This window comes from Gymnodraco acuticeps, unplaced genomic scaffold (assembly GCF_902827175.1).
Source record: "Gymnodraco acuticeps unplaced genomic scaffold, fGymAcu1.1, whole genome shotgun sequence".
Lineage (NCBI taxonomy): Eukaryota > Metazoa > Chordata > Actinopteri > Perciformes > Bathydraconidae > Gymnodraco > Gymnodraco acuticeps.
The window spans coordinates 377,361-388,807 of record NW_022992247.1 but is presented as its reverse complement, the minus strand read 5'-3'; the positions used below and the strand labels follow the sequence as shown (position 1 = coordinate 388,807).

At 39.4% G+C, this 11,447-nt stretch overlaps 1 protein-coding gene across 2 annotated transcripts; it reads left to right on the top strand.

Annotated features, from left to right (window-relative positions):
• Window positions 1-1,143: 1,143 nt before the first annotated feature.
• LOC117540016 lies at window positions 1,144-11,238 on the top strand. Of its 2 annotated transcripts, none has more exons than XM_034206405.1 (5): window positions 1,144-1,390; window positions 6,529-7,529; window positions 9,175-9,330; window positions 9,480-9,578; window positions 10,316-11,238. In XM_034206405.1, the coding sequence occupies exons 1-5, from the start codon at window positions 1,222-1,224 to the stop codon at window positions 10,613-10,615; spliced, it is 1,725 nt and encodes a 574-aa protein (XP_034062296.1). In that variant the 5' UTR covers window positions 1,144-1,221; the 3' UTR covers window positions 10,616-11,238. The 2 variants fall into 2 exon arrangements, with proteins under 2 accessions (XP_034062296.1, XP_034062297.1); XM_034206406.1 differs by having other exon boundaries at window positions 1,149-1,390; window positions 6,661-7,529.
• The last annotated feature ends 209 nt before the right edge of the window (window positions 11,239-11,447 follow it).

Sequence of the window (11,447 nt, the reverse complement as noted above, 5' to 3'; positions counted from 1 at the left end):
TTCGGGCTTGCCAGTTTAAGGTGCTCTGCAATGATTCGGTCAGAGCCGCATGCTTTGTTATCAGCTAGCTGTGCAATTGCTCGATAAACCTCTTTAGCTGTGATTCCCACTGTGTCACTTTTCACAACATTACCAACATTGTAGGGGTCACTTTTAACACAATTAAGTATAGTAGAGTAATGTTGCCTCCACAACTCAGCTATGTTATCGGCTCCAGATACTCCCTCTATGGTACACGGTAATGACGTACTGGCCCTGTTCAGAGCTCTCACCTCCTTCCAGAAGCCAGTCACATCATTATGAAGGAGCTTTTCAGCCATAGAGTCCGCTCTCAATGTTTCTGTGTGTTTGTTGACATAACGAACTGCATATTTATATCTAGCATTTGTACGCTTTTTGAGATCCAGGACAGGCCCCTCTCTGGGCCTTCCTGCCCGGACCCAGGCCCCAAAAGCATTCTTGGCTTCAGCGTATTGATCAGCCACATGTTTATTCCACCCTGGCTTGACGTTGTGTATTTTCCTAGAGTAGGTACAGCACGGTCTACTGGCCTCCCATACAGCTCCCACAATACAATCATACATGTTACAGAGGTCTTCACGGTGAGAGTTTTCATTACAACCCACATCGTTGCCACTTTGGGTAGATATACATCACTCAATAGGACATCAGTTCTCCCATAGTACAATAGCCTATCCTCATTTGTGAGCTTGGACCAGTCCACTTTAGTGGTACAGGCATTTTTAACCTCCTGAGACATCTCAGGGAGACTATCATAATCTAGTGACATTATAAAAGGAATGTGATCTGACATTACATTTCACACCCCTCATTTAATCCCTGCACTAATCACTTTCATATATTGAATCAACTGATGAAAAAAAGCTAATTTGATTTGGCCTTCAAGGTCCTCTCTGAAAATAGGCCTGGGATGGCCTGCATGCATGAAATGAGAAAGAGCTACACAAACTACACCAATGTCTCTTATTTGCTTCCATAGTATTCAGCCTGTTCAACATTTTCTTAAAAGCAACTAGAATTAAAGAGGCAATTTAATGTTGTTGTTTTCCTGCCAATCTACCGATCCACACTCCAGTCCATTAGGTGGCGGTAATGCACATTTTAGTTGGTTGCCAACCGCCAATAAACCTCAGAAGAAGAAGAAGAAGAAGAAGAAGAAGAAGAAGAAGAAGTTTTACACATGCCACTTTTCACCTGAAAATGTCCACACTCGAGACACTGAAAACCTTCATCAGCCAGCGGCTTGCTGTCGCTGTGGAGGAGATATCTGGGCTGCTGGAAACAACAATCTCAAACTATGAAGAAGAGATCTCCCGCCAACGGAGGCTGCTCTCGAACGAGAGGTCCGGGTCCCAGATCCACACCGAAGGTATCTGATCCACTGCTCCGCTGAAACTCAGCAATATATCGCTATTCCTCTCTTCTACCTGTAAAGCAACGGACTAGTTGTTTTGTCGTGTTTGATAAAAGGTCGTTGAGCTCCCGCGGCATCAATAGTTTTAGCATTCCCGGTCTTCAAAGTAAAACGGAAATTCAAACACACAGTAGGCTACTGTCCATTTGATCTTTGGTATATTACACAAAGGTTGTAATCAATACAAGAGGAATTTGGCGTTATTTTATTACGAGTATGGGCAATATGGCCAAATTAGTGTTTCATGGTAAAGCATGATTTGATAACATGGTAAATGTTACTTTACACTTTTCCTCTGACTTCAATTAACTAGTTTCCTGCGGTGGCCTACTCCATTGGGGTTCAAGAGATAACTTCTAGAATCACAGATAGGTTCATAGATCACTTTTAAGTTTAAGGCTCTCAAGTCATATTAAGAAGAACAGTAAATGAACTGCTTCCCACATGTCCTCCTTCTACAGAAGCTGGTCAGCTGTGAGCCGTGGCTCAGCTCCACCTGACTGGACAGGGTTTATCTGCTGCACAAAGTGTTTTTAAAATGTTCCTTTGTGTGGATTAAGATCATTAACTGTATATAGTCTGTTTTAAATCCAGTCCTCCCCATCATCCAATCATGCTTTTCCTAATTTGTCCCGCTCTTTTCAAGTTTTTTTTAATCTATGAATAATTGTAAAAAGTTACATTAGACTACCGAGCTGTTTTTTGTTTTCCGTACTACTGATCCTAGTGGACTCTAGGCCTGGATAGACTGAGTTGGAATGGAACCATCAACCATATAACACATGTTATTCTCAGACCTGGAGTGATACTGAAAGTGTAAAGAAGGAATAACACTGCATAGCTTCGTGGTTCCCAAACGTTTTCAGTCAGGCCCTTCTTGGGTAATTGGAAGTATTTGTGAGCCCCCGTAGCCTGGTTCCCACCGAGATTGGTAGGATGAATTATATATAGTTGTACAAACATTACATTTTCTCTACTAATAATAACAAGACACAAAGATCTAACTATAATTTTACCTTTTTATCATAGATTGAACATGATCTTAAGTGCTTGTATTGGCAAATGACCCTGTGCCACTGTGAAATAATTAGGCCTAATTGAAACAAGCAGGCCTACCTCCCTGGATAGTAGATTTTTAATTATAAAAAGTGTTATGATGTATATATATATATATATATATATATATATATATATATATATATATATATATATATATATATATATATATATATATATATCAACAGGAACTAATACTGTAGTAACTAGTACTGCAGGTTGCAAATAATCACATCACTATTCCATTCCTATTTCACACATAGCCTTCCTATCAATGACTAGTGGTTAGGGATGGGTATCGTGAAGATTTTAACGGTACTACTATTCCTACACGATACTGCTTATCGATCCGGTACTTTAGCTGCATTTTTATCGGTTATTTTTGAAAAACTAAACAAATTAGAAACGGAATTAACATTGCTTTATTTAATGTATATGTTTTGCTACATTGTACTTCTACTCCACTACAGTTCAGAGGTACATGGTGTACTTTTCCTCCACTACATGTATTTAATACCTTTAGTTACTTCACAGATGTGGATGAATGATGTGAAATATAATCACAGGGATGCAAACTTGTCACCTTTCGGCGAAATTTGCTGTTTTGAACCCAAAATAGGTCGTTTGTGTGATTCATGTAGATCTGCAATAAAAATTATTTGTTGGGGTATGGGGGGTCTGGGACCCGGAGTAATCTGCGGCCGCGAGCTGTTATGTGCCATCATGACACGCATGGTGTTCTTTTTTTATATATGATAATTAGTGCTGGGGGGAAACGATTATTTTGAAAACGATTAATCGGGCGATTATTTGATCGATTAGTGGACTAATCGAACGATTATTTTTCTGTTGTTCAATTCATAAAAAACGTAATGTAAAAAAAACGTGATGTAAAAAAAAAGTTTTTTCACGATACTGTGTCTCAGGGGATCTTAATATTTAAGAACCTATTAATGTGTTATACCAGATTAACGGAAATAATCTCAGCTAACTGATGATACAAACCATGTTTACCAACACAAAACAAAACACAAGTCTCATAAGAAGCAAACTAAAATGCTATCTAAATGACCCCTGAGCGAAAAATGCTAACGGACATTGGCACAGAACTCAAGATAAAAGTACCCTTATTACTTATCGTAGCTGCACATACAAGATATCCGATTAAAGCTGAGACTCCACAGATTATGTAGGTACATAGTGTCATCACTGAGTGATCCGGACTCGCGACAGGGGAAGCAAATACAGTCATCACAACACGTACCTTCACAGAGCTTCTAAGGAGATCGTCTCAACGCCGTAGCTGTCAATCTGATCAAAATACGTGTTCAATGGCATTAAAATGAGAAAAAACGCGGCTGAATCGGTTAATCCATAGGTTTTTAACGTTTATGTATACAAAAATTATTGAATTTATAATCCATAATTCCATTTTTATGTAAAAATCGGAGAGCAAATGCTAGCTGCTAATGGTTGCCACCACAGCTAGCTGCTGCTTCCGGTCAAGCAGCAGTCTCTGAGATATAAATATATAAATATCTTTGCGTTTTGGACTAACTTTAAAATATTCCCATGCTTTTGAAGACCTAGGGCGAGATGTTTTCGTTTGAGGGCTTCGTGCGCAATCCTGTGAGGAGGAGGTGATAGCCATTTCAGTCTCCATTGTGTTAGAAGTGCGATTGCGAACTGCTTGTTGCTTTGGGTGACCCACGTGTGTGTGGCGATCATATATACAGTCTATGGTGGCGACGCGGAAATATGTCGTCGACGATATTTTGAAGTCGACGCGTCGCTACAGCACTAATAATAATGAAGCGCGAGCTGTGTGCTCGAGTCTTCCTGCCTGTCGGCTCTGCTGCTCCGCGAAGATGGTCTAGCTTCAGCAGCTACATTACCTACGGGTGCATTTGTTAATATTAACTGTGTGGTCCGGAGTCACTGTGGCACAGACTGGACCGCTGGTGAACAGCTGTTAGAACGGGCCGTTCAGGTGTTCAGAGCAGAGCTCCCTGTCGGAGCGCAGAGCGTGATGTGCAATGAAAAGTTTTTCTGTCGCAATATTGTCGTTGAGCTAGCTAGCTAGCATACATTGTCACTATGTGCTAACGTTAGCTTTAGCCTTCGTTTTCTAATAGTTTTTTTCATAGGCTATAAACGGAGGTGGTATAAGTATAGATCTTGTACTTGAGTAAAAGTAGAAGTACTCAGATCTTGTACTATAGTAAAAGTAGAAGTACTCAGATCTTGTACTTGAGTAAAAGTAGAAGTACTCAAATCTTGTACTTCAGTAAAAGTAGAAGTACTCAGGTCTTGTACTTGAGTAAAAGTAGAAGTACCAGAATGTAGGAACAATCCTGCAATCAAAATGTTCCTCATATAAAAGTAGCCTACAAAAGTATTCTCATCAAAATATAGTGAAAGGAGCGACAGTAAAAGTTGTCATTGTGCAGATTGGTCCATTTCAGAATAATATATATGATATGTTTTATAATGATTGATCATGAAAGTGTTCTCAAAGCTGGTAAAGGTGCAGCTAGTTTGAATGGCTTTGTATACTGCAGGGTAGCTTGTGGATTTACTCCAGGTGGAACTAAAGTCTGATTCAACACTTGATTATATTTCACATCATTCATCCTGATCTGTAAAGTAACTAAAGGGATTAAATACAATTTACCTCTGAACTGTAGAGGAGAAGAAGAACAAAGTAGCAAAACATTGAAATACTTAAATAAAGTACAAGTATCTCAAAATTGTACCCAAGTAGTACTTGAGTTTATGAACTTACCTCTGGCGATACAGATAGAAAGACTAAGCCTTGCACAGAGGCATGAAAATACATTTTCAAAATGCTCAACAGTGCTGCCAAAATGATAAACTGACTGCTACACAATTCAAATAAATGCTTTTATATATTTCTATTAGATGTGACTCTTTAGCGTTTCTGTTATTATTACCTGCTGCTTTAGTTGTTCTGACTGCTAACATCCTGTTATTCCTCATTTTAAAGCCGATATTCCGTGGGGTCGGGGGGCTCGGGTCCTTGTCACCTTTTTCATACCTGATGAGTTTGCATCCCTGTAATCAAGTGTTGAATCAGACTTTAGTTCCACCTGGAGTAAATCCACAAGCTACACTGCAGTATACAAAGTCATTCAAACTAGCTGCACCTTTACCAGCTTCAGTGTTTCCCCTACCATTGTCTTGGAGGGGCGCTGCGCCCCGCCAACGGAGCCCCGTGCCCCCCCTGAAATTCAAGGTGTTTAAAAAAAAAAAATAATAATAATAATTTTGTTATTTTTATATATATATATATATATAGCACCAAATTGCAACTAATCTATATCTACTGTCACTTCTCACATTGAACATGTGCTCTTTTATTACATAAACGTTTTCATTTTAAGTTGTGAGTTTGGTGTTTTTGACCCTAAGAAACACTGATGCATTAATCAATAACAATAATCCACAGCTCCTCTCTCTGCTCCAGAGGATTTACATTCCCAATGCCACCCATATCCCAATGCCACCCATTGTGCACTTCTCTGACAGAATAAGACGCCTTTTGGACAGACTGCTCGTGTTACTGCGCTTACACAAAAACACTAATGGCAAACGAGCATTGTCCTTCTACTTCTGAACGCTCCGTTCTCCCGGCAGATCTGTGCACACAGACGAGAGAGAGATCTCTTTTGTGGAGTGAAGAGAGCGGAATAATGATATTGAAAGTTAGAAGCTGAGTTGGTTCAATAAAATGTGCAAGATGACGTTTATGTAGCAATAAGAAATATATATGAAATCTATTATATATATTTTTTTTATTATATCAAAGTGAAACCGAGTTTTACAAGTTCTTCCCAAGCTTCACATGCATAAAGTGGTCCAAATGCAACTCTTTTTTTCTCAAAAGCAATCTTCTTCCATGGTAACCATAAAGTAACCCTATCTTTAACCTTAAGATATAGCTGTACATCCTGGTTTCAAGACCACAGGAGCATGTTTAACTCTCGTATAACTGCTTGTGTTTCTTTTATTTGCAGATATGCAACAAGCTTTTACATTTCGAGTCGTCATCCATCACGAAATAAAGAAGATAACTTTTCAAAATGGCCTCCCCTCATCTGTGGAGGATTTGATTAAAGTGTTTAAACAAGCTTTTTCCATCACCACAGAAATAGGTCTTCAGTACAAAGATACTGACTTTGATGACTTCTTCACGCTAACCTCTACAAGTGACCTCAAGGATAAAGACACACTCAAGGTAGTGCACATTCCACCAGGCCTATTAAAGTCCACAGTCCCTCAGGAGCACAACCATGACACATCTGACATGTCCCCGGTGGATGATTTGCCCTCTGTGGATTCACAAGATCCAGTAATTCACAGCCCCCTTGCCACTGACAGGCGTAACCTGTGGCCTGCCATCTTTCCAATTCCCGTTTTCTCCTACAACACAGAGATGGCTTTGCAGCAGGGCAATGACATTTTTTTAAAAGACGGAACCCTGCTGACGTCACAAAGTGTTAAATCGGACATTCTGGAGCGCCTGGCTGAGGCCATGTTTTCCTACACAGCTTACCCCAATGATCCACAGAGGACTGCCGTTGCACATGCACTTATAGAGAGGCACCCCTGCTTGAGGGAGCCCGGCTCCTATAACGGATGTGACGGGTGGCAGCAAAGCCTAAAGTACAAATGTGCAAACTACCGGAGCAAACTTAAAGCCCATGGAAACCCTGAACTGATGATTAATACACTGAAACACAAGCAAGAGTGTGACAGAAAACCTGCCAAAAATATAAAGAAACCAAGGAAATCTGAGGTAAACTACTACCCCCCACACCCAGCCGGTGAAACTGATGACAGCCTGGAGAATACAAGACTTGAGCTCATTTCAGCAAGCAAGTCCAGGGACAATAGCCAGATGATGAATGACATGATGTCGAGAACATACAGCTGTAGACGAAGGGAAGTGGTCGGCCAGTCCATGCAAGTGGCACAATTCTATGAGAGATGGCCTGCCCTCTTCAATCCTGCACAGGTAAAGAAACGGGTTGAATGATCCTTCCGCACCCTGTAGTGTAGCAAAGTGGGGTTTGTGAGAGACTCACTAAATGGGAATCTTAAGAAATGTTAGTGTATATGTTTCCTCCAAACTTGGTATCTGTAGAAAGTATTTCAGCCAGTGTTGGAATTCAAGTTTTTCTTTTACTCAATATTATTTACCAGACACAGTTTTGTAATCGTACTTTTAAAAAAAAGAAAACTCACCCAACAAATGTTCCAATTGCAAATTCTACATTTGATATGTATTCATGTTTGTTTATCCTTTTGAATATCTCGGTCACACTGCAGCCAGAGCTTATCATGGACCCAGAGCATCACCGTGTGTTTAATCTTCCCAACGTGTGAGGGGCCTATGCCGTCTCATACCCATTTTTTTATACATTATTGTCATAAAAACATACTATTGAAGCACCAGTGATGAAATGCAAGAATGATACCCCAGGGCCATGCCAGCACCTTTCTGCTAGAAAAAACCCATTATTAAACTTTTGGAAGAATGAATTGGGTTTAAGCATATCTGATCCTCCGGCATGAAAGAAGCCCCATCAGCTGCTTAAAGATACTACAAACCAATAATGAGAGAGTAGAACAAGATAGATTTGAATTAAACAGACACACTTTTGTATGGCAACATCTGATATTATGGGAAAATATATGCATATGTACATGTGTTTTGTGTCTATATATGCATACATTATGTATAGCCAGGTCTGGTTGATGAGGCTTATTTATAGTATTTGTGTATTTTTACAAAAAAAGTCGCAGAAACCTGAAAAGGACTTCGGCAAGGCAAGTTTATTCATGAAGCACCTTTCAACACAAGTCAATTCAAAGTGCTTTACAAAAATGAAAGACATTAAGAAATAGTGCAGTGAAAACTAATTATAAAACGGCATTTAAAAACAGAAGTTAAAAAGCAAAAGAAAACATGAATAACACGGGTATAAAATACATGGATAAAAGTTACAGTGCAGTCTAAGATATGAATAGTTCAATTAAAAGCAGCGACAAAAAGAAAAGTCTTCAGCCTGGATTTAAAAGTAGTCAGAGTTGTAGCGGACCTGCAGGTTTCTGGGAGTTTGTTCCAGATATTTGGAGCATAATAACTGAACGCTGCTTTACCATGTTTAGTTCTGACTCTGGGGACAGAAAGCTGACCAGTCCCTGAAGACCTGAGAGATCTGGATGGTTCATAATTTAGCAGGAGGTCAGAAATGTATTTTGGGCCTAAACCATTCAGTGCTTTATAAACCAGCAGCAGTATTTTGAAATGTATTCTTTGACACACAGGAAGCCAGTGTAAAGACTTCAGAACAGGAGTGATGTGATCCACTTTCTTAGTGTTAGTGACTTTTCTCTCCCCCGCCCCCCCCCTGCTTCCCCAGCAGCACAGAGTGCTGTGGCAGGGAGAAACACAAAGTTAGCATTTAGCTCACCTTTTGTCAGCTCTAGACATGTAATTGGAACTTTGTTTGGTCGAGTCAGTGATACCAACTTACCAACATTTGTTCTTCTGCAGTTATTATACTTTATCACACTAAATGTGAATGTTCCTGTCCTGCTTCATACACCCTTTTTATGTTTTCTGTATAAGTAGTTGACAAAATCCTCTCCTCCAGATAAATGAAGAGTTCCGAAGGTGCAACACTATTCCCCTGGAGTCAACGTTTATGTCTCAGCTGGACAGGTTCACTTCAAAGTTCCTGCAGTTATTCAGCTCAAAGGGAGGAGCTGTTGGACAGCGCATGAAGGGCTTCATGACTGAACTAAGACAGGTGAGGAAGGGGTGTAGAACCAAGACAAACAATGAATGAATCCGGAGCTTAAGGTTTATTCCAATTGTCTTTGGTTTGAAGATAAATGTGTTCATGTTCACCAAGCCATACGGTTCTACTTTTATTTATGATCCAATGATTAACTGTAGGATCAACATGTGTCCGTGGTGAAGAAGAGGGACGTGATTCTGAGATGCCTCATAGAGTACCTGGGGGAGAGTGTGCCTGAGCTCATCTCTGACTACTTCGTAAGTATTGCCCTTATTACTGTATTTTAAGGCGTGTTTGTATAGATGAATGCATACACACACTTGCATATATGTTTATATATATTTTATGCATATATAAAGGATTTAAAAACATTGTATTTTAGTAATCCTCTCACACACTTCACACATAAATGGAATCGACCTTGAAAACGTGACCTCAAATGACTTGTAACTTTTTAAACAAAGTGCTAAATTCTAAGTAATTCCAAACACAAAAAAGATTGAAATAAACTAAATGAGTACTTCAATAAAAAAGTGAAATAAAGTTACAAATCAGTCAGGATAGACTGCATGGTGGTTACCTCCGCTGACCCAAAACCAAGACTCCCTTTTTAATCCCGTAGCCCCTCCCACTTGGCTCGACCTTTTGAAGAGGAAATACAATTTATACAAAATAAAACAATTCCTGCTCCTTACATTGAGTCATTATTTGAAATGGATTACATTAATTATCTTAAGTTTGCATGTTTTCTTATTTCAAAGCTTGTCAAGTGCAATGTAAGATTGTATGTATGCATCAGGCGGCTGTGGCTCAGTGGATAGAGTGCTGGACTTCAGGGGGTAGCAAGTTTGAGCCCCACTGCAGTCAGCATGTCGTTGTGTCCCTGAGACACTTCACCCCAAAGTGCTCCTGTGGGGATTGCCCACAGTATTGAGTATGTAAGTCGCTTTGGATAAAAGCGTCTAACATGTGATGTAATGTATGTTTTTTATAGAGAACAGCAGAGACGAAAGTGCATCAAGACCTTCAAGCAGAAAGTATGAGGATCTATGTCTGCCAGCAGCCAGATGCAGTGGGCATCATCATTGATGGAACTCCAGTGATGACAGATCTGGATAACCTGCCCAAAGCCTGCTGCCTTCTCCTTGGCCTCACATATGCCCTAAATCTGGATTATCCTCCCAAATTTGCCAAGACTTTTGAAGTCTTTCAAAGACTATTTGTAGGACTTGATATGCTTCAACCAAAGCAAACCTCCAAGTTCATCAGCCTGAAAAACAAACTCTTCACCTAGACAATTGCCGTGTGCTTTTTACTTTGTCAAGTCTCCGTTTTTACAAGTGTATAACCTTTAGGAGCTGTGAAGGTGTCTGGATATTTGACATTAAGGATTGCACTGCAGGTTCGTAGTTCACACGTAGTGTGTTAAAGACTAAGGATTAAAACATTGAACTGAATTTAAGAATTTTAAGCAACTTAAAACTGACAAATTGCAAAGGGAACATTTGGCATTTTTCCACAAGTATGGTTGTGAAGCCTTAGTGCGCATCCTCCTTTAACTTAATCGAGCAAAACAATGAAACCAGCAGCTTTCAGGGCTTAGAGCTCTGGCTCCAACAGTTCTCAATTAAGATGCATTCTTTTTCTATGCAAGCTCAAAAATGTAGCTTAATTATTTTATGATTTTCTCTTGGGGGGAAATAATACTGAGATTAGAGTTAACATTTTCCAAATAATTACTGCTTTTTATTCATTTATTTTTTTAAATGGACATTTAGGTCTAGGGGGTGGCTGGAGAAAATTCTCACTACGAGTTTACAATTCTCAAACAAAATGAAAGGTTTCAAGATGTTTGTGTTGTAGAGTTCTCACAGACTTTCACACTCATGCTTTATGATTCAATTCTGAATAATCTAATGAGAATTATGTAAAATGTAAAAGGGTCTGTAGGATTTAAAAAAACAACATTGCAGGTTTTGTTTTTTTCACTGATGGAAATAAAAGCATTGTCATGGTTAGCACGTAATATGTATTGGCTATTATTTATTAATACATGAAAATGATTAATGTCCTTATATTTTGCCTCGTATATATTATAACATATTGGGTGGCTTGGATAGAAATAC